At 41.4% G+C, this 24080-nt stretch overlaps 1 protein-coding gene across 1 annotated transcript in view; it reads left to right on the top strand.

Moving 5' to 3' along the window:
* CFAP61 (cilia and flagella associated protein 61) overlaps positions 1-24080 on the top strand; it is a 260039-nt gene that overhangs the window by 103323 nt on the left and 132636 nt on the right. The window contains exons 14-17 of the mRNA XM_079945951.1: positions 6892-7018; positions 11444-11521; positions 13664-13870; positions 16731-16865. Of these exons, the coding sequence (XP_079802077.1) occupies positions 6892-7018; positions 11444-11521; positions 13664-13870; positions 16731-16865 (547 nt within the window). The remainder of the gene's footprint in view (positions 1-6891; positions 7019-11443; positions 11522-13663; positions 13871-16730; positions 16866-24080) is intronic.

Genomic DNA, 24080 nt, shown 5'->3' with positions numbered 1-24080 from the left:
TTCAGGAGAAAACCGCATCTTTATTTTTATTAAGGCTTAACTAAAATCTAGCATTTCCTCCCATTGTAAAAGTAGGCAACCAACCACAATAGTATCAGTAGCACCTGTAACTTTCTCTTCCATTGAAACAACAGGTATTTTCCTATCCTGTCATATCATGGGATTTGCAGATATCTGCAAATGTTGCTTAAGGCCTATGCTCATTTATACAGCAAAAGTATGGAGATTATTAGATCACTGCTGAGTCATGTCGTTTAATGAGGCCATAGAGAGTAATCCTACATATTTTATTTTGTGCATTTAAAAACACTTTTCTGAGAGGGGTCCTTGGCATGAAAGAGCTTAAAAACCCTGCATTTACTGAGATTTGAGTAGAAGAGTGGTATGATCTGACTTAGCTTTTTATTTATTTATTTATTTTTGCCTGCGTTGGGTCTTCGTTGCTGCCCTGGGGCTTTCTCTAGTTGCGGCAAGCGGGGGCTACTCTTCATTGCAGTGCATGGGCTTCTCATTGCGGTGGCTTCTCTTGTTGTGGACCACGGGTTCTAGGCACATGGGCTTCTATAGTTGCAGCATGCAGGCTCAGTAGTTGTGGCATGCAGGCCCTAGAGCTCACAGGCTTCAGTAGTTGCAGCTCGCGGGCTCTGGGGTGTGTGGCCTTCAGTAGTTGTGGTGCACGGGCTCAGTAGTTGTGGCTTGCAGGCTCTAGAGCACAGGCTCAGTAGTTGTGGCGCACGGGCTTAGCTGCTCCATGACATGTGGGATCTTCCCAGACCAGGGATCGAACCCGTGTCCCCTGCCTTGGCAGGCGGGTTCTTAACCACTGCACCACCAGGGAAGTACCGACTTAGCATTTTGTAAGCGTCACTCTACCTGCTTTGTTGAGGATGAGTGTCGGGCGGCAGAGGTGGGAGTGAGGAAGAGCCATCAAGGTGCTGCTGCAACAGGCAGGCAAGAGGTACTGGTGGCTGCGCCAGCATCTGAGGTCATGAGAAGTGGTTGGTTCTAGGCGCATTTTCAGGGTGAGCCAGCTGACGTGCTGCCGGGAAGTGAGGCGTGCAAGAAAGAGAGCCAAGACTAAGCCAAGGGTTTGGGCCTGAACCACAGGAAGGATGGAGCAGCCATTGACTAAGCTGCCAGAGGCTCCGGGATGGTAAGAGCGAGAGGACGGGTAGAGGGCCAGGTGTTTTCATTTGGGAGAAGCAAGATCCTTTAGATTAACTTTATCCAGATCTTCAACAGTGTTTTAAATCTTTTGCCCGATACCAATTTGTGAGCAAAGTGTCCCCAACTCTAGCAATGTGATGGTGGAATTCGTCTTATTCTTGTCATAGTATGTCAGTTTTTTAATTCAGTATTCTGAAATTATATTGTTAGATCTCTACAGATTTGATATTGTTATATCTTCCTAGTGAACTTTTACTTTTATAGTTAAAGACCCTCTTTTCCTCATAATGCTTTTTGCCTTGGGGTCTAACTTACCTGATATTATGTGCTGCCCCAGCTTATTCTTTTGACTCTTCATTGCCATTCCCCCGTCCTTTTCCCTTCATCTTTCTTTGGTATTGTATATATGTGTATTTTGTAACTGCTTTATTGAGGTATAATTCACACTATACAATTCACCCACTCAGAGTGTACAGTTCTGTTGTTTTTAGTACATTCTCAATTCATCACCCCAAAGGATACCCCTTACCCATGCTGCAATCACCCCTGTCCCCTTGTCCCCCCCAGCCCCCAGCAGCTAATCTACATCCTGTCTCTGTACACTTGCCTATTATGGGCATCTCATATAAATGGAATGAAACTATGTGGCCTTCTTTCACTTTTCAAGGTTCATCCCTGCTGTAGCCTGTGTCAGTACTTCATTCCCTTTTGTGGCTGAATAATATTCCAGTGTATGGATAGACCACGTATTGTTTATCCCTTCAGAAGTTGATGAACATTTGGGTTCTTTCCATTTTGAGAACTATTATGGATAATGTTGCTACGAACAAGGTTTCCTGTGAACATATGGTCTTAATTCCCTTGGGTATTTTCCTAGTACTTTTGTGGTCTTGTTTTTTACATTTATATCTTTAATTCATCTGAACTAGATTTTGGCATAAGGTGGCCATATCAGAATCAAGTTCTTACCTTACACTTAAAAATTGCTCATACTATTTGTATTATTAATGTGATAGTAAATTGATCATCTTTCTATCAGTTAATTATAGATGTAGATTGTTCTTGGCAAATATGCCGCGTTGTCCATAGAACGGAAGCATGCACTAAAATGTAAGCACAAATATTCACTACAAGTGAAAGCTAAGTAGGTTAGAGTATTTCACTTTATTAATAGTAGGAGGAGTAGCCCTGCTCTATTTGGTAATAACACCCCAATGACTGGAGAGCATGCATTATATGAACCCTACATCGTATGCAGGGCCCATTACAAAACGAAAATGTGGGACTCCAGCCTAAGGTGGAGAGGTCATCTCCCCCTCACATAGGCCCACGGCTCCATCCTGTGGCAAACAGGCACCGGCATGCCCTACATACCTGGGCACGGGGTGGGCTAGAGTTCCACACTGAGTTGCCTGCCGAACACAGCATGGCACTGCCTGCCCTGGGTGGGGACCCTCGGTGAGGACGGCCACCACCCTGCTCTGATTAGACTCCAGGAGCACACACCTGACCTCGATCCTCCCCATGCCCGTGTCCAGGACCCCAGTGAGGGTGGAGCGGGATGGTTCAACATGGGGCTCCCCGATGCAACCCAGTCGTCACCCCTGGCAGAGGGTGGCAGCAGTCACAGGGCAGGGTCGGGGAGGTGCCAGGGGCAAGGTACAGATGGGGGAGAAACCATCACGGGTGCTGGTGCGAGGTGGGTACCACGTATGAACCAAGGCTCCAAGCCCCGGACGTGCTCCACTGTCCTACTTGACTTCACGTAAAAACACGAAATCAAAAATAAAATTAGTAAGAATTTTGAGACTCATGAAGCCCGCCTGGGTTCAGTTTAATTTTTTTAACTTCTTAACATACTTTGAAAACTGGGGGAAGAATTTGGCTTTATGTACAATGTAAATATGACATAAAACATGGTGCTGAACATTTTAAATTAAATAAATTTTAAGTGTGACATTGTGTTGTCTGGTTAATGGGTATAATCAGTGATTTTTTTTAACCTTATTCTTTGTACTTTTAAAATTATTTTTAATTTTATTTTTTTAAATTGTAATAAAATTGCTTTACAATGTTGTGTTAGTTTCTCCTGTACAATGAAATGAATCAGCTATGTGTATACCTATATCCCCTCCCTATTAGACCTCCCTCCCACCCATCTAGGTTATCACAGAGCACCAAGCTGAGCTCCCTGCACCGTACAGCAGGTTCCCACTAGCTATCTATTTTACACATGGTAGTGTATTTATGTCAAACCTAATCTCCCAGTTCGTCCCCCCCTGCTTCCCCACTGTCCACATGTCTGTTCTCTACATCTACATCTGTATTCCTGCCCTACAAATAGGTTCATCGGTACCATTTTTCTAGATTCCACATATATGCGTTAATATACAATATTTGTTGTTCTCTTTCTGGCTTACTTCACTCTGTATGGCCGTCTCTAGGTCTATCCACATCTCTACAAATCACCCGACTTTTTTCCTTTATATGGCTGAGTAATACTCCATTGTATATATGTACCACATCTTCTTTATCCATTCATCTATCATTGGACATTTAGGTTGTTTCATGTCCTGGCTATTGTAAATAGTGCTGCAATGAACACTGGGGTACATGTGTCCTTTTGAATTATGGTTTTCTTAGGGTGTATGTCCATTATTGGGATTGCTGGGTCATATGGTAGTTCTAGTTTTAGATTTTTAAGGAACCTCCATACTGTTCTCCATAGTGGCTATACCAATTTACATTCCCACCAACAGTGCAAAAGGGTTCCCTTTTCTCCACACCCTCTCCAGCATTTATTGTTTGTAGATTTTTTGAAGATGGCCATTCTGACTGGTGTGAGGTGATACCTCATTGTAGTTTTGATTTGCATTTCTCTAATAACTAAGTGATGTTGAGCATCTTTTCATGTGCCTCTTGGCCATCTGTATGTCTTCTTTGGTGAAATGTCTATTTAGGTCTTCTGCCCATTTATTAATTGGGTTTGCTTTTTTGATACTGAGCTCCATGAGCTGTTTGTATATTTTGGAGATTAATCCTTTGTTCATTGCTTCATTTGCAAATATTTTCTCCCATTCTGAGGGTTGTCTTTTCGTCTTGCTTATGGTTTCCTTTGCTGTGCAAAGCTTTTAAGTTTAGTTAGGTTCCATTTTTTTATTTTTGTTTTTATTTTCATTACTCTAGGAGGTGGGTCAGAAAAGATCTTGCTGTAATTTATGTCAAAGAGTGTTTTTCCTATGTTTCCTCTAAGGGTTTTATAGTCTCTGGTCTTACATTTAGGTCTTTAATCCATTTGGAGTTTATTTTTGTGTATGGTGTTAGGTAGCGTTCTAATTTCATTCTTTTACATGTAGCTGTCCAGTTTTCCCAGCACTACTTATTGAAGAGGCTGATTTTCTCCATTGTATGTTCTTGCCTCCTTAGTCATAAATTCTGTGACCATATGTGCATGGGTTTATCTCTGGGCTTTCTGTCCCATACCATTAATCTGTATTTCTGTTTTTGTGCCAGTACCATACTGTCTTGATTACTGTAGCTTTGTAGTATAGTTTAAAGTTGGGGAGCCTGATTCCTCCAGCTCCGTTTTTCTTTCTCAAGATTGTTTTGGCTATTTGGGGTCTTTTGTGTTTCCATACAAATTGTAACATTTTTTGTTCTAATTCTGTGAAGAATGCCATTGGTAGTTTAGTAGGGATTGCATTGAATCTGTAGATTGCTATGGGTAGTATAGTCATTTCCACAATATTGATTCTTCCTTCCAATTCAAGAATATGGCATATTTCTCCATCTGTTTATGTCATCTCAGATTTCTTTCATCAGTTTTTTATAGTTTTCTGAGTAAAAGTCTTTTGCCTCTTTAGGTCGGTTATTCCTAGGTATTTTATTTATTTATTTTTTTTGCAGTGGTAAATGGGATTGTTTCCTTAATTTCTCTTTCTGATTTTTCATTGTTAGTGTATAGCAATGCAAGAGATTTCTGTGCATTAACTTTGTATCCCACAACCTTACCAAATTTCGTTGATTAGTTCTAATAGTTTTATAATGGCATCTTTAGGATTTTCTATGTATAGTATCATGTCATCTGCAAACGGTGACAGTTTTACTTCTTCTTTTCCAATTTGTATTCCTTTTATTTCTTTTTCTTCTCTGATTTCCGTGGCTAGGACTTCCAAAACTATGTTGAATAAGAGTGGCAAGAGTAGACAGCCTTGTGCTGTTCCTGATCTTAGTGGAAATGCTTTCAGGTTTTCACCATTGAGTATGATGTTTGCTGTGGGTTTGTCATATATGGCCTTTATTATGTTGAGGTAGATTCCCTCTATGCCCATTTTCTGGAGAGTTTTTATCATAAATGGGTGTTGTATTTTGTCAAAAGCTTTTTCCTTGTCTATTTAGATGATCATATGGTTTTATTCCTTAATTTGATAATATTGTGTATCATGTTGGTTGGTTTGCATATATTGAAGAATCGTTGCGTTCCTGGAATAAATCCCACTTGATCATGGTGTATGATCCTTTTAATGTGTTGTTGGATTCTGTTTGCTAGTATTCTGTTCACGATTTTTGCATCTATATTCATCAGTGATATTGACCTGTAATTTTCATTTTTTGTGATATCTTTGTCTGGTTTTGGTATCAGGGTGATGGTGGCTTTGTAGAACAAATTTGGGAGTGTTCCTCCCTCTGTAATTTTTGGGAAGAATTTGGGAAGGATGGATTTTAGCTCTTCTCTAAATGTTTGATAGAATTATCTGTGAAGCCATCTGGTCCTGGGCTTTTGTTTGCTGGAAGAGTTTTTTGTTTGTTTTTTTGTTTGTTTTTTGTGGTACGTGGGCCTCTCACTGTTGTGGCCTCTCCCGTCGTGGAGTACAGGCTCCGGATGCGCAGGCTCAGCAGCCATGGCTCACGGGCCCAGCTGCTCCGCGGCATGTGGGATCTTCCCAGACCGGGGCACGAACCTGTGTCCCCTGCGTCGGCAGGCGGACTCTCAACCACTGCGCCACCAGGGAAGCCCTGTTGGAAGAGTTTTAATCACAGTTTCAGTTTCATTAGTTGTGATAGTTCGGCTTCTATTTTCTAATTCTTCCTGGTTCAGTCTTGGAAAATTGTACCTTTCCAAGAATTTGTCCATTTCTTCCAGGTTGTCCATTTTATTGGCATATAATCGTTTGTAGTAGTCTCTTATAATCCTTTGTATTTCTGCGGTGTCAGTTGTGATTTCTCCTTTTTCATTTATAATTTTATTGATTTGAGTCCTCTCCCTTTTTTTCTTGATGAGTATAGCTAAAGGTTTATCAATTTTATCTTCTCAAAGAACAAACTTTTAGTTTTATTGATATTTGCTATTGTTTTCTTCATTTCTATTTCACTTATTTCTGCTCTGATCTTTATGATTTCCTTCCTTCTGCTGACTTTGGGTTTTCTTTGTTCTTCTTTCTCTTTTTTAAATTTTTATTTTTAAATTATTTTAAAATTTAAAAAAACTGAAGTATAGTTGATTTACAATGTTTGCACTTTTTAAAATGTGTGTTTTCCAGGTTTTCTAGAATGAAGAATTACTTTTGTAGTTAATCAAACCCCAATGTTATATAAAAAATATTTTACCAGATATTATTTTATGTAAGTGTGATCTGTTACAATTCTGTCTCCATTTGGGTGGAGGACGGAATACATATTTTAGTACGTTAACCTGAAAAAGAAAATGTGTCTCTCCTTACCCAGGACCATTAAAATAAGATTAGCCACTCTCTCGGATACTCCTGGTGTTGAAAATCTTGTCAGCACCCTCATGCTGAGTAAAAGCATATTGGAAGATTTACAGCAGTACAACGAGGCTCGCAGGGACCCTGTAAGTACCTGCTATGACCAGACTGGCTTCTTTTCCTCATGTTTTGGGACCATTATGACTCATGTATGTTCAACCCAGAAGTTTCCTTGGGCCTAGTTGGAGAATCGTGTGGTGGGGAGTGGCAGAGGTGGGGTTGGAAGGTGGGAGGGAGAAGAAAAGAACAAGGAAACTGAGGTTTAAGGAAGTGGGGCTGTTCTTCTCACTAGTTGCCCTATGAGGGCTGATCAGATGCCCTAAATTCTTATCACGGGGCTAGAAAATTTGAACTTGATCTAGACAAATATAACAAAATTAGATCTCAGTGCTTGGAATAGGCAAATCTGACCAAGGTTAGTGGATCCTTGGGGTGCCTGGTGCCCATCCCAGCAGCACCCCATTTTGCCCTTCTGGGTGATGGGTCTGTCCATACCCTTGAGGACGCTGGCTGCATCCTCAAGGATCGGATTGGCTGGGAAGATCCTGTATGACCAATGCTGGGTTCTCTTTCTAGTACAGTAACTGTACTGTACTTTTGCCATTGCAGAGGGCAAGCTAGCAGTGGTCCTTACATCATCGCTGCTTTCTTAAGGACCAGGCCAGTTAACTTCACCAGACATGGAACAATGCATGTAGCTAGGGAAATGCTTAATTACTTCTTGATGAATTATATTAAAAAGTTTAACCAATAAAAAGTTTGATGGCTTTCACTGTTTGAATACGCCACATAACGAGTGCCTGTTTCAGGAAACAGACTGACCTCAGCCCACTGGAAGTCCCTTTCAAGCTCTCATTTAGTCACTCTTCCCCCAGTTAGTACCACCTTGACTTCTAAGATCATAGATGCCTGGCTTTTGAGCTTTATTTAAAGGGATCATACAGTGTGTTTTCTGACATCTAGCCTCTTTTGCTCAGCAATGATTGTGAGATTCATCCACATTGTGCTGTAAAGTATTGATGCTTCATTGCATGAATATACCTCAATGTATTTCTTCATTCCGCCTCTGGGGTCATCTGGCGAGTTCCCAGTTATGGGCTCTTTTGGATAAACCTCTCAGTTAATTTTAGGTAGCCACAGATGTGGTTTTTTTTTTTAAACTCATCAAGAGGGAGACAACAAACACCAAACGTGGTGAGATGTTTAATATTTATAAAGGCATTGAATTAAAGTAAAACTTCCCTCCAGCACATGTTTTTTTTGTTTGTTTTGGTTTGTCTTGGTCTCTTTGTTTCTTTTTTTGTTTGTTCCTTCCCTCCTGGCTCGCTGACACAGGGGTCTCCAAGACACATGCAGGGAGTCTATGAGGTAAAAACTATGCTCAAAATAAGAGTAAGAAATTATTTTCCTTTTCCACTGAATTGATATTCAGCGAAAAGGCAGTGGTGGGCAAAACCTCAGGGACCTCAATGTGGATTGAAGCAGTGTCACCAAACTTCCCAGTGGCCTTCGAGTTTGCTGCGATGCACTCACAGCAACAACAGGAACAGAAAATCCACAACGGGATGTCACTGTGCACCAGGAGAATGGCTAAAACAAAGAAGAGTGACACCACTCAGGTGTGGCGAAGGTGCGGGGAAATTGGATCACTCCTATGCTGCTGGTGGGAATGTGAAATGGTACCCCTGCTCTGGAGAACATTTTGGCTGTTTCTTAAAAAACAAAAAAAAATGCAACAGTTATCTCTGAGCATTTATCGCAGAGAAATGAAGACTTGGTCACAAATGTTCATAGCAGCTGGAATCAGCCCAGATGTCCTCCAACAGGGGAATGGGTAGGGTGAGCTGTGGCAATTCCATGCCATGGAATAGTGCTCAGCAGTGCAAAGGGATGCACCAGTTTTTTTGTTTGTTTGTTTAAGTATAGTTGATTTATAATGTTGTGTTAGTTTCAGGTACAGCAAAGTGATTCAGATAAATATATGTGTATCTATACAGTCAGTCCTTGTTGTTTATATATTTTATATATAGTAAGTAGTGTGTATCTGTTAATCCCAGACTCTTAATTTATCCCTCCCTCCCCTTTCCCCTTCGGTAACCATAAGATTGTTTTCTATGTCTGTGAGTCTGTTTCTGTTTTGTAAATAAGTTCATCTGTATCATTTTTTTTAGATTCCACAAATAAGTGATATCATATGGTATTTGTCTTTCTCTGATTTACTTCACTTACTATGGTAATCTCTAGGTCCATCCATGTTGCTGCAAATGGCAAAATTTCATTCTTTTTTATGGCTGAGTAATATTCCATTTTATATATGTACCACATCTTCTTTATCCATTCATCTGTTGGTGGACATTTAGATTGCTTCCATGTCGTGGCTATTGTCAATAGTGCTGCTATGAACATCAGGGTGAATGTATGTTTTCAAATTAGAGTTTTCATCTTTTCTGGATATATGCCCAGAAGTGGGATTGCTGGATCATATGGTAGTTCTACTTTATTTTTTTAGGGACCCTCCATACTATTCAGGAATGCACTGTTGATTCATATATCAGCTTGGGTGGATGTCCAGAGAATTATGCTAAATGGAAAAATAAGCCAGTCCCTAGAGGTTACATACTGTATGATTTCACTTATATGACATTTTTGAAATGACAACATTTTAGAACTGGAGAACAGATCGTTTGTTGCCAGGGTTAAGGATGGAAGTGGGACAGGAGGCAGATAGGTGTGGTATAATAGGCAACCCATGAAATCCTTGTGTTGGAACTGTTCAGTATCTTGACTGCAGTGGTGGACATATGAACCTACACAGGGGATAAAATTGCATAGATCTTAATACGCACACACATGGGCACGCGCGCGTGCACGCGAAATGGCATCAGTGTGGGCTCCCTGCTTGTCATATGATACTAGTGTTTTGCAAAGGTTACCATTATGGGATACTGGGCAAAGTGTAGAAGGAATCTCTCTGTATTGTTTTTTACAACTGCTGGTGAATCTGCAACTATCTCCATAGACATTTTAATTAAAATTCAAACAAAAGGGAAAGCCAGTTTCCCTTGAAGCTGTAAACATTAACTTACTAAGTCTTAGCCCTTGAGTACATGTATTTGCAGTATTCTGTGTAGCAAAATGAGACGTGCGCATACTGCTCTTGGCTGCAGGCTGAAGTATATTGGTTGTTTCAAGAAAAATGTTTCTGCAGTTGTTTGAATTGCAGGCTGAAGCAGCACCATTGTCACAGAACAGCTGGCAGACAAAATATGGTAATTCAGTCCTGGGGAGTTGGCAGACTTTTTCTTAAAAATGAGTGAGGTGAGAGTGTCACTCCAAAGAAACAACTGACAGCATGTGTTCCCCCATGATAAAGTCCACGCTTTCACAAAAAAATTAGACTTTCAGAAAGTCAGTATCTGCCATCATGAGCTTGACAGCTTCCCAAAACTTAAAAAAACTTTTTCTGATGAGACTGGCGGTGATATTACCACACGCAATGTTTTGATATTTTGTAATGAAATAGGTCAACGTTTGGAAAACCTGCATAAGCTTGGTGAATCAATATTTTCCAGATAGACAGTACACGATGTTACAAAAATCATGCATGGGTAAAAGATTCAAAGTGCAAAAGAGACCGATACATTTTAATGTAGTAGGGTATACAAAGGTCACTGACATGGCTTCAGAGCCACATTGCAACTTATCTTTAAAACACTACTTACTACATGTTGAGTTTTGGTGGCGCATCAAAGGAGAATATCCATCATTATCTGAAAATATTATTTAAATACTTCTCCCTTTTCCAACTACGTATCTTTGTGAAGACAGATTTTTTTGCATATATTTCAACCAAATAACATGTTACAACAGATTGAATACAATACAGAAGTAGGTGTGAGAATCCAGCCGTCTTCCATTGAGCCAGATATTCAAGAGATTTGCAAAAATATGAAACAATGCTACTCTTCTCTCTAAATATTTTTATCAAACTAAAACATGTGCTTTAATTAATAAGTTCAACAAAAATTAATCAAAGAATTCAAAATTTTCTCAGTTTTAATTTCTAATATAGAAAATAGTGGTAGACATTACATACGTGAACCAAAGCTCTTTAGCATCCTCAGGACACAGGGGGCCTGGGATGACAGTGTTTGAGAACCACTGATGTTATGCTAAAGAAAACAGATTCCCAGTCAAAGGAATGTGGTTCGAATCAATAGATCCATCCCGTACCAGCTGGAGATCTTGGCAAGGCAGCCTCCCAGACCTTATTTTCTCGTAAATGAAGTAGAGATGTAATGGTAATACTTACTTCAGAGGGGTTGAAGTGAGGGTTAAACGCATACAAAGAGGGCATTTAACCTATTACCTGGCCCAGAGGTAAGTGGTGATAGGATGGTGGCTTTATCATTGTCGTTATGTGATCACGGTTGAAACCCTTTATTGACAGCTTACGGAAACACTAATAGCAATATTTTTTAGGGTCTTAAAATATCTGCTTCTCTTGTCAGGATGGAACACCACTGAAGGCATTTGTAGCCGAAGTTGCAGAACAAGTAGTTGGCATTGCAGTGATCAGAGATGAAATGGTAAATTGTGAAGTGGATACTACTTCCCTTGATCGTGCCTTTTCCTCTTGTGAATTAGTACACAATGCCTCTTTTGAAGTTTCATTTTTACTTATTTAGGATGAATATCTTCTTTTTCTGAAGGCTGTAGATCTGCTTGCATCCCACTGGGCAGCCTTTCAAGTCTCCATTTTTTTTTCGGTTCAAAATGTTTAAAATATTGCGAAGAGTACATGAAAACATTCACCATCTAAAAATTCAAATAACCTTCCACCACCAAAAACAAGTCCCAGCTCCCTCCCCAAAGGATTACCACTATTGAGAGTTAGGCATTTATCCCTTCCAGCGTTCTTCCTTGCACTTATTTTCATGCATCGTGTGCGTGCGTGCATGCGTGCGTGTGTAAGTGGACATCTAATTTTATTTTGTCCCAGTGCACAGCCAATTATTCCAAAGTATTTAGTACTGAGTAGTCCATTCTTTCCCTACTGATTTAAAATGCTGCCTTTATATTATTAAATTTCCATGTGTCTGTGTCTATTTTTACTCTCTGTTCTGTTCCATGGATTTATTTGTTGATATCTATTGTACTATCACGTGCTTTGGTATCTGGTGGGGAAGTCTTCTCTTATTTATATTTTTTGCCTAAAGTTTCTTGGTTAAACTTGGGTGTTTTCTTTTCCAGATAAACCTTGTAATACTTACTATGAATTTATTTGTGCCTATGTAGATTTTACAGAACAATTTAGGCAGAACTGATAATTGTAATATTGAGACTTCCCTTCTGGGAACATGGCTTCTGGAAGATACCCTTTATCATGTTAAGGAACTTCTCTCCTATTTCTAATTTACTAAAAGTTTTTGTTACGCATGGGTGTTGAATTTTATTAAATGTGTTTCGGCATTTATGGAGATGTTCGTATGACTTTATTTCTCTAATGTGTTCAAACTATCCTTATTCTTGGATTCATTTCTCTTTGGATTCAATATATCTTTAAGAATTCTTGGAGCGTGAGTGGAAGAGGGTAGGGTCTCTGAGTCCACACACATATACAAGTTTTCATCTGTCCTCACACTTGAACACTCATTCAGCTGTGAATAGAATTCATATGCAAATTATTTCTCATCAGAGTGTTGATGTTTTTACTCTCATTATCTTCCAGTATCCAATGTTACGGACAAAATACAGTCTGATGTAAATAAATGTATGTATGTCTGCTTTCTCTCTTGAGAATTAGTTTTTCCCTTTTATTTCAAAAATTCTTATGAAGTACCTTATGCCTCTTTTGAGCTTGGGAACATCTTTCTTCTATGATTTCACTAATGATTTCTTCCCTTCCATTTTCTCTATTCTCCATTCCTTTTTGGATGGAAGTGACCCTTCACTGTCTTTTACGTTTCTTCTTGTACTTTTTAATCTCTTGTACTTCTTACTCTTCGTTCTAGGAGTTGTTCTTGATTTTATCTTCCAGCTTCCTAATTTACTGTTCAGCCACATCTAGTCTATTATCCAGGCCTTCTATTGGAATTTTAATTTCAGAGTTCATGTGTTTAACTTCCAAGTCTCTTCCTTGTTCTCTTATTGTTCCTTTTTTGTAGGAGCTTGTTTGTTATGTTTTATGCGAGATCCTTTTTTGGTATCTCTGAGGACATTGAGTAGAATTTTTAAAAAATTCTCCTCCATTTGCTGGATAACCTCTGTTTCCTCTGGAGTGAGTTGTATGTTTCTCTAACTGGTCTTTTGCATTCGTCAGTTTTCCCCAAAAGTCTCTCCATGTCATGAATGAGAGTATCAGTGTGGATGGTTGGCAGGGGCTCTTTGACGGTAGTGTATATCTGCTTCTCCATTGCATTGCTCTGGCCACTGGGAGGCTGTCCATGAGCAGGGACTCAAGGCTCTCCAGGTTTTTAGCACGGCTGTGAGGAGCAAATCCCAAAGCTCTGAGCCACCCTCCAGAAGTAAGCCATCAAAACAAGTGACTTTCAGGAAACATAAGTTTTAGCTTTAAAAAAATTAACAATGAAAATGAGATCGTAAATAATAGGAGGGAAAAACTCGTCTCTCATTATTGTACCTAAAGTCATTTTAAATGATGTTTCTCAGAAAGCGTATGCCGTTTGTTTAAAACCTTCTTAGGTGTCTTTTCTCACATCTCTTTTTAGGATATAGAGTACATACGATCCCACTACAATATTGAAGACTTCATATACTTTAGTCACCACCAGCGCGAAGAGCATGGCCACCTGTATCACTTTGCCCTGAACCCCATTTTTCAGCACTACACCAAGTTTTTTCTGAAGGAGATCCTCCGTTTAGGCTATAAGTCCTGTCTCTACTACCCTGTTTACCCGCGAGCCAAGGAAGGCAAGGTAAAAGAATGTCTTAAGTCACTTTTCCAGCAGATCTGTGTCACGGTGTCATTTGTGTCGTGTGCCATATTTTATTTCTTCTTCACTCCATGTATTTTGATTGTAATGTGGCTCTGAATTTCAAATGGCCATATTGAGTTTGGTCCTTTTCTTACACTACAGTGAAAACCCAGAAGGCTTTGAATTTCTGAAACCATCACAACCCCTATAATTAGTAGAACAAATTGTTGGCTTTTCCATATCTACAAAGCAGACACTGAAAGCTATGGAAAAACACTCTAAGGGATGTGAAAATCAAATTATTTCTCATGTGAATTAGTGAAGGCCAAAATGTCCTATGATGTTCTTCAAGCAAAGAATGTTCTAGTAGTGAACCCATAGAATAAATTAGCTCAGTCCTTAATACTGGTGTGCTATCACGGTATTGCAAAACAGCAGTATAACATCCCCATAAAAGTGATGGATAAAAAGTGGAGATATGTGTTATTGATGTAACCTTTATGTAGTAGGTACCACTATGTCTGCATAATACTTGTACTTACATAGAGCAATACTTCTATAACAAACACGTGTCTGCTGTGTATACATTATGTATACTGTGCACAGATAGCAAGCTCTTGCTTCCTGCTTCCGTGTATCCTGCTTCCGTCTCCTTCATAGCACTTCTCACTCGCTCACATTCTGTCTTGTGCCGTAAAGCTGGAGCTGTTTGCCCTGTTCAGAGCTGCAGCCCTGTTACGTAGGAGGGTCCCACACACTCACACGTGCTCACACGTGCTCACACGCAGTGTCCCGCTTGCTCACAGGCAAGGGCTTCTTGGAGCTGGATCCCCAAGCAGTTCTTTCCTGCAAGATGGTCCCTCTGTCACTGACAGTGTTGATGCAGACTTGAGGGGTGTTGAGAACTGAACCCCCAGGTAGAAATTTCTACCCCCCCTAGGTAGAAATTGTCCCATAAGATCCCATTCGTGACCAAAAACTTTCTTAGGCTCTGCCTAGAGTCTGACATTGTCACGTTTCTTCTTAGTTACCATGGTGAGCTAAGTGGGTTTTTTAAATGCTCTGAATTATTAAACTTAAAAACAATCTAAGGTATATGGGTACATACACATAACAGTAATTTTACCAATGTATCTTATTTGACAAATGCCTTTTGGGGAAAAACAGAAGGAATGGAGGAGAAAGAAGAAAAAACATGGAAAAGATAGGTAGCGAATGTAGAATATGCTCTAGTGATGATTTTTTTCCTGTCAAAATGCAGCCCTACAGCAATGTGAATGCCCCAGATTTGAACCTGGGACATGGGAAGTTTAACAGTTTTGCCTGAAAATCCTGGTCCTGCACAATTTCTTTGTACTTCACATTTGGCCAAGTGCCAATTTGGTGACCTTTAAGGATGGGATGTTACATTCTCAGTTTTTATTCCCAGTGTTTCCTGCCAGTGCCCAGTTGGTAGAAAGTCCTTTTGCATGCATCCTAAAAAATGGTGACTTGAACTGAACTCATTGAGTGTTCACGTATTTCCCTCCATGGTGTGGAATTAGGACCATGTTACGCGCTATTGTATATATAACATAGAAACACACTTGGAAACAGATTTCCTCTCTGTCTGCACCTCTAGTTGATTTATACACGTACATTTAAATAAGTGCAAGAAGCAATACCAAATAGTACAGGTAAGAATCTCCAAATTCTGCTATAAATCCCCAGTTGACTGCAGTACAAGTGAGCTTTCGGCTGACACGATGAAGACGGTTTTCTCCACACCCTCCTGCCAGAACATGTACTGAGAGCTCTTCCAGGCTTAAAAACACAGCTTTGGCTAGAGATCCCTGGCTTCTGTTTCTCAGTGTGTAAAATCAGGCAGTGAAGTTCAATAGTGAAGGATTTTAGAAATCCCTTCCAGAAGCTCTTAGAAAGGCCTAGGGGCTATTTTTAGAACCACAAATAAGTCATGTGTAAACCACGTCATTTATTAAACTACAGCTACAGTTCCGTTTTACTTTCTTTGCTTTCCAGGTTAAATTCGGTAAATGTCTCATTAAAAATTTTTGGTTTGACAGTTTGAGGTTTACACAGTTGAAATACCCAAAGCTTAGGGGTTTCGCCAAAACCCCTAAGAGTTCATAAATGTGAAAGAAATAAAGATCACCATGTTCAGTTTTCTCTGCCAAGTCTAAAACTTGGATAAAATTAATATTTAAAGCATTCACCTAAAACATGATTTATTGTAGCCCGTTTCAGTAAGCATAAATCCAGCTCACAATTTAGTATTAATATAAAGCAGAATAATCTGGTCCAGCCCCCTCCCCCCTCCACTCCCCTACTCTCCGGTTTTATCCTTTTGTTTTAAAACACTTATCTGATCAACAGACGTCCAGCTGAAGTAGCAGTGACTTTCACAAACATGAGGATTTTCACATCTGCGCCCTATTGCCCCTCAGATGACATTTTTATCTATGTGCTTTCTTAAAGCAGCTTGTGTGAAACACGCAAAGGTTACCAGGACGCAGATAACACAGCTTAATGGGGTCAAATCGAGCTGATTCATGATCACTACGGAGAAGAATATCCTCCTGGGGAAAATACTTGTGCTGAAAAATCCCATAAACCAAACCACTTGTTTATCTGTCATTCCCACAGAGATACTAATGCAATTACTCCCGTAATTATCTTCATTAGTGTCAGGCATTATCTACAATTCATTCCTCTGGTCGAAGAGTATGTTTGTTTATTTGCTGGTTCCCCCCACCTCCGGTTTGGCCGGGTTGGGAGTTTTGTATTTGTCGAAGCGCGTGCCGGCAAATGTGCGCGCGGCTCCCACGCCCTTCCCCCTAACATCGAGGTCGCTGTCTCCCAGTTTCAGAGCTCCGGTGCCCACTCGCTGACGTCCGCCCTCCACTACTTGGTTCCCGTGCGGCCCCGACGACAGATTGTCTATCCCCTGGAAAAGCTTGGCATCAACGCCCCATCAAAGGAGGTCTCCAGGGACGCGGTGGGTAGCCGGCGGCAGCAGGCGGGGCGCAGTGCCAGCGCGGGCGAGCGGGCGGGCGGGCGGGCGGGCGTGGCAGATGGGGCGGCGCTGCATACGCAGAGCCGGAGCCCAACGGCTGCTCCTTCATCCAGGAGCCCAGGCTCCCTCCCACCGGCCCCTGCCCTAGGGTGGTGCCTCCGCAGCGAGCCCGGAGCAGAGCGGACGCCATGTGGTCCCTCGTGACGCGCCACCCCCCCCTCACACGGGGGACGCCGCCGCGGGCTGCTGCGCCTCCGTACCAGTGGCTTGGGGTCCACCTCCCAGCATCTTTCTGGGTTTAGCCCCCTTGCTTCAAAGCAGACTCCCCTTTCCTTCATGCTCTGCTTTCTCGGTTTGAGAACCTAGGTCTGGCCGCGTGAGGACGTTTGGGGCTGAGTCCTGAGCTAGGTTTGTTCCCTCCTCCTGGGGGAGTCCTCGTGACGAACAGGAACGTCTCAGCTGTCCTGGGTGGCGGGGGCTTTGAGCTTAGAGTGCACAGCCCTGGGACACTCTTAGTACCAGAACAGGAGAAGGGACCAAACAGAACCTAGATTTCGCTTTCAGTGGAAGTGTACGCGTAAACAACCATACACAGAGCCGTGTTCAGGAACTTGGCTGGAAGCGTGACTTTGTCAGGCTGACTTACATGTAAGCTTGTACTGTATGTGCACACTTCCACTTAAATACGGTAGCAAAACGCCCCGCAGTGGGCCGACACTTGTTCTTTGTGAGAAAGGAGGAAAGTGGAAAGTTTAAACTCTCCAAACGTTTAGCAAAGGAGCTAAAAATGGTGCTGGAAATGGTGCTCAAATCAACACCCCAGTTTTGCAGGACATGCGTCACCTCACGGCCCCCAGCTCCTGCTTTACGTATGGGGGATGGGTCCACCAAGACCCATCTTAGAGGCAGGCTGCTCTAAGTCCTATGTAAAATCCTAAGTCTTTATATTTGTAAAATAAAAAATAAATTTGTATTTATTTTCTAAGTTCTAACTTTGTATTTGAGTAGAGACTAAAAACGAATAGCAATTCTTTTGCTCTACCCAAATCTTCATTATGGAAAATGTGAAGCATGTACAAAAGTAGAGCAAGTTCTACGAAGCAGGGATTCTCCTTCTGTCTGTGCTGAGGGACCTCGTCTTCTTTTTTAATGTACAGTCCCTCATAGACTGATAGTTTTGTGAAATGTGAATTCCTAGAAGGAGATTAAAAACAGAGACCAAATTCAGGTCCTATTATTTTATCACTAGGTTTAACAGACACAGAATTACTCTGCGCACTTGCTCTAAAAGCTTCTGAAGGCAGACGGGCACGTGTTTCAGCCCACACGATGGGCTGCGCAGAAACAGCTCCAACAGGGTTCAACTCTTGGCCAGTTTTGCATCTTCTACAGCCTCACCCACTTCTCCTTCCTCCCTTATCATCTTGCAACAGATACATGTCATCACTTCATCTAAGACCACAGGTGTGTCCTTAGGTAGCAGGGCCCCAGCATCACACTCTAGAGAGGAAGGGGCCCCGGGCAAATCTGTAGGACTGTGGGGTTGACCACCAGGTGGTCTGCTGGTGTGTGGAGATCCTGGGATTGGATTCTTTTGGAATGAGAGCCAAGAGAGTGTGTCGGGGTCAGGAAGGGTGGCCTCGTCTATATCTGTCACTGAAACACAGCTAATGTGACATCCTCCTGATCCCAGGAGAAGGGGCCACAGGTACAAAGTACAGAGATGTAGCTTCTGTGTGAGAGGTGCTGCCCTTTTGCAGCCACTGCTGAGATGCCTTTGAGTTGGGATAGACCACGTGGCCAGGCCAAGAGAAGCCCTCACACGTCGGCGGCAGCCCGGAGCCCCAGCACCTTCAGCTGGTCCCCAGGGGGCGTGAGTGGTATGGCTGGGGGGACGGGGAGCAGCACGGGGCTGCCACCTGGTATCAAGAGCCGTGTTCCTGAACCTCTGGAGCTTCCCCATCCTCACCCCACCCCCAACCCTGGGAATCTACAGACCTGGATGACTTTGAGGTGAGCTGGAGCTCCTGGTGGGGGAAAAAGCCAGAGAAAACATTTTATTTCACTTAAAACAACCCTACTGGGACTTCCCTGGTGGCGCAGTGGTTGGGAGTCCACCTGCCAATGCAGGGGACACGGGTTTGAGCCCTGGTCCGGGAGGATCCCGCATGCCACGGACCAGCTAGGCCCGTGCACCACAACTACTGAGCCTGCGCTCTAGAGCCCCACAAGCCACAACTGCTGAGCTCGCGTGCCACAACTGCTGAGGCCCGCGCGCCTGGAGCCCATGATCCACAACAGGAAGGGCATCTGTAGTGAGAGGCCCGCGCGCTGCACCGAAGAGTGACCCCCACTCGCTGCGACTGGAGAAGGCCCACGCACAACAGCGAAGACCCAGCGCGGCCACAAATAAATAAATAAATAAAATAAAATAAAATGATCCTATCATGACTTCCCAGGTTGTTATGAGTTGAAATCATTGCTTACATTTAATAAGCTTTTTCATGGCCATCTCTCTGTGCTGTGTCCCCACAGAGCCCCCGGCTTATTTCAAGACCTAGCAGAGGATGGATTTTGTTTAATTAATTAATTAATTGATTGATTGATTGATTTTGGCTGCGCCGGGTCTTAGTTGCGGTACGCAGGATCTTTGTTGCGGCATGCATGTCGGATCTAGTTCCCCGACCACGGATCAAACCCAGGCCCCCTGCATTGGGAGCACGGAGTCTTTTTTTTTTTTTCGCGGTACATGGGCCTCTCACTGTTGTGGCCTCTCCCGTTGTGGAGCACAGGCTCCGGACGCGCAGGCTCAGCGGCCGTGGCTCACGGGCCCAGCCGCTCCGCGGCATGTGGGATCTTCCCAGTCCGGGGCACGAACCCGTGTCCCCTGCATCGGCAGGCGGACTCTCAACCACTGCGCCACCAGGGAAGCCCAGGGAGCACGGAGTCTTACCCACTGGACCACCAGAGAAGTCCCCAAGGATGGGTTTTTAAATCCCTGCTCCAGGAAGACAACCACTTACCAGATGGGTGGGGCTGGTGCTCGTATCCGCCACTTTGTGCTGTGTTGTTTACTGTATTGGTGAATTCTGACTTTTTAAGAAGCACTTTACCGCTGCTTGTTACACTTATTCTTGAGAAGGGTTTAGTAAAGATTTAGATTTAGTAAACAAGGTCTAGTGAAAATGTTAGAAATCTTAAAGTTGGACCAGAGGATTATCGAGAGCAGAATCCACATGGGATGAGCCTAGACATGCAAACGTTAAAATACTACATTACATTATTTTAAATTTTAAAAAACATTGTAGGCAGATTTAATGTTTTAGGCTGATTATCTGAGTCAAGGTGAGCCAGATGGAAAACTTTTTGGAGGACTTTCTACAGGGTCCTAAGCACATTGATTTCTTTTTTTTTTTTTTTTTTTTTTGGCATCATTATTAATTTTTCTGCATGATGAGGTTTCTTTTTTTTTTTTTTTTAAACATCTTTATTGGAGTATAATTGCTTTACAATGGTATGTTAGTTTCAGCTTCACAACAAAATGAATCAGTTATATATATACATATGTTCCCATATCTCTTCCCGCTTGCGTCTCCCTCCCTCCCACCCTCCCTATCCCACCCCTCCAGGCGGTCCCAAAGCACCGAGCTGATCTCCCTGTGCTATGCGGCTGCTTCCCACTAGCTATCTACCTTACGTTTGGTAGTGTATATATGTCCATGCCTCTTTATCGCTTTGTCACCGTTTACCCTTCCCCCTCCCCATAGCCTCAAGTCCATTCTCTAGTAAGTCTGTGTCTTTATTCCTGTTTCCCCCCTAGGTTTTTCATGACATTTTTTTTTCTTAGATTCCATATATATGTGTTAGCATACGGTATTTGTCTCTCTCTTTCTGACTTACTTCACTCTGTATGACAGACTCTAGGTCTATCCACCTCATTACAAATAGCTCAATTTCGTCTCTTTTTATGGCTGAGTAATATTCCATTGTATATATGTGCCACATCTTCTTTATCCATTCATCCGATGATGGACACTTAGGTTGTTTCCATCTCTGGGCTATTGTAAATAGAGCTGCAATGAACATTTTGGTACATGACTCTTTTTGAATTATGGTTTTCTCAGGGTATATGCCCAGTAGTGGGATTGCTGGGTCATATGGTAGTTCTATTTGTAGCTTTTTAAGGAACCTCCATACTGTTCTCCACAGTGGCTGTATCAATTTACATTCCCACCAACAGTGTAAGAGGGTTCCCTTTTCTCCACACCCTCTCCAGCATTTATTGTTTCTAGATTTCTTGATGATGGCCATTCTGACTGGTGTGAGATGATATCTCATTGTAGTTTTGATTTGCATTTCTCTCATGATTAGTGATGTTGAGCATTCTTTCATGTGTTTGTTGGCACTCTGTATATCTTCTTTGGAGAAATGTCTATGTAGGTCTTCTGCCCATTTTTGGATTGGGTTGTTTGTTTTTTTGTTATTAAGCTGCATGAGCTGCTTATAAATTTTGGAGATCAATCCTTTGTCAGTTGCTTCATTTGCAAATATTTTCTCCCATTCTGAGGGTTGTCTTTTGGTCTTCTTTATGGTTTCCTTTGCTGCGCAAAAGCTTTTAAGTTTCATTAGGTCCCATTTGTTTACTCTTGTTTTTATTTCCATTTCTCTAGGAGGTGGGTCAAAAAGGACCTTGCTGTGATTTATGTCATAGAGTGTTCTGCCTATGTTTTCCTCTAAGAGTTTGATAGTTTCTGGTCTTACATTTAGGTCTTTAATCCATTTTGAGCTTATTTTTGTGTATGGTGTTAGGGAGTGATCTAATTTCATACTTTTACATGTAGCTGTCCAGTTTTCCCAGCACCACGTATTGAATAGGCTGTCCTTTCTCCACTGTACATTTCTGCCTCCTTTGTCAAAGATAAGGTGACCATATGTGCGTGGGTTTATCTCTGGGCTTTCTATCCTGTTCCATTGATCTATCTTTCTGTTTTTGTGCCAGTACCATACCGTCTTGATAACTGTAGCTTTGTAGTATAGTCTGAAGTCTGGGAGCCTGATTCCTCCAGTTCCTTCTTTCGTTCTCAAGATTGCTTTGGCTATTCGGGGTCTTTTGTGTTTCCATACAAATTGCAAAATTTTTTGTTCTAGTTCTGTGAAAAATGCCAGTGGTAGTTTGATAGGGATTGCATTGAATCTATAGATTGCTTTGGGTAGTAGAGTCATTTTCACAATGTTGATTCTTCCAATCCAAGAACATGGTATATCTCTCCATCTATTTGTATCATCTTTAATTTCTTTCATCAGTGTCTTATAATTTTCTGCATACAGATCTTTTGTCTCCTTAGGTAGGTTTATTCCTAGATATTTTATTCTTTTTGTTGCAATGGTAAATGGGAGTGTTTTCTTGATTTCACTTTCAGATTTTTCATCATTAGTATATAGGAATGCCAGAGATTTCTGTGCATTAATTTTGTATCCTGCCACTTTACCAAATTCATTGATTAGCTCTAGTAGTTTTCTGGTAGCATCTTTAGGGTTCTCTATGTATAGGATCATGTCATCTGCAAACAGTGACAGCTTTACTTCTTCTTTTCCGATTTGGATTCCTTTTATTTCCTTTTCTTCTCTGATTGCTGTGGCTAAAACTTCCAAAACTATGTTGAATAAGAGTGGTGAGAGTGGGCAACCTTGTCTTGTTCCTGATCTTAGTGGAAATGCTTTCAGTTTTTCACCATTGAGGATGATGTTTGCTGTGGGCTTGTCATATATGGCCTTTATTATGTTGAGGAAAGTTCCCTCTATGCCTACTTTCTGCAGGGTTTTTATCATAAATGGGTGTTGAATTTTGTCAAAAGCTTTCTCTGCATCTATTGAGATGATCATACGGTTTTTCTCCTTCAGTTTGTTAATATGGTTTATCACATTGATAGATTTGCGTATATTGAAGAATCCTTGCATTCCTGGAATAAACCCCACTTGATCATGGTGTATGATCCTTTTAATGTGCTGTTGGATTCTGTTTGCTAGTATTTTGTTGAGGATTTTTGCATCTATGTTCATCAGTGATATTGGCCTGTAGTTTTCTTTCTTTGTGACATCCTTGTCTGGTTTTGGTATCAAGGTGATGGTGGCCTCGTAGAAGGAGTTTGGGAGTGTTCCTCCCTCTGCTATATATTGGAAGAGTTTGAGAAGGATAGGTGTTAGCTCTTCTCTAAATGTTTGATAGAATTTGCCTGTGAAGCCATCTGGTCCTGGGCTTTTCTTTGTTGGAAGATTTTTAATCACAGTTTCAATTTCAGTGCTTGTGATTGGTCTGTTCATATTTTCTATTTCTTCCTGATTCAGTCTTGGCAGGTTGTGCATTTCTAAGAATTTGTCCATTTCTTCCAGATTGTCCATTTTATTGGCATAGAGTTGCTTGTAGTAATCTCTCATGATCTCTTTTATTTCTGCAGTGTCAGTTGTTACCTCTCCTTTTTCATTTCTAATTCTATTGATTTGAGTCTTCTCCCTTTTTTTCTTGATGAGTCTGGCTAGTGGTTTATCTATTTTGTTTATCTTCTCAAAGAACCAGCTTTTAGTTTTATTGATCTTTGCTATTGTTTCCTTCATTTCTTTTTCATTTATTTCTGATCTGATTTTTATGATTTCTTTCCTTCTGCTAGCTTTGGGGTTTTTTTGTTCTTCTTTCTCTAATTGCTTGAGGTGCAAGGTTAGGTTGTTTATTCGAGATGTTTCCTGCTTCTTAAGGTGGGCTTGTATTGCTATAAACTTCCCCCTTAGAACTGCTTTTGCTGCATCCCACAGGTTTTGGGTCGTTGTGTCTCCATTGTCATTTGTCTCTAGGTATTTTTTGATTTCCTCTTTGATTTCTTCAGTGATCACTTCATTATTAAGTAGTGTATTGTTTAGCCTCCATGTGTTTGTATTTTTTACAGATCTTTTACTGTAATTGATATCTAGTCTCATGGCGTTGTGGTCAGAAAAGATACTTGATACAATTTCAATTTTCTTAAATTTACTAAGGCTTGATTTGTGACCCAAGATATGATCTATCCTGGAGAATGTTCCATGAGCACTTGAGAAAAATGTGTATTCTGTTGTTTTTGGATGGAATGTCCTATAAATATCAATTAACTCCATCTCGTTTAATGTATCATTTAAAGCTTGTGTCTCCTTATTTATTTTCATTTTGGA

Source organism: Stenella coeruleoalba (genome assembly GCF_951394435.1).
Source record: "Stenella coeruleoalba genome assembly, chromosome: 15".
Taxonomy (NCBI): Eukaryota; Metazoa; Chordata; class Mammalia; order Artiodactyla; family Delphinidae; genus Stenella; species Stenella coeruleoalba.
The sequence above is the reverse complement of the archived record's forward strand: the minus strand, read 5'-3'. Positions and strand labels throughout refer to the sequence as shown.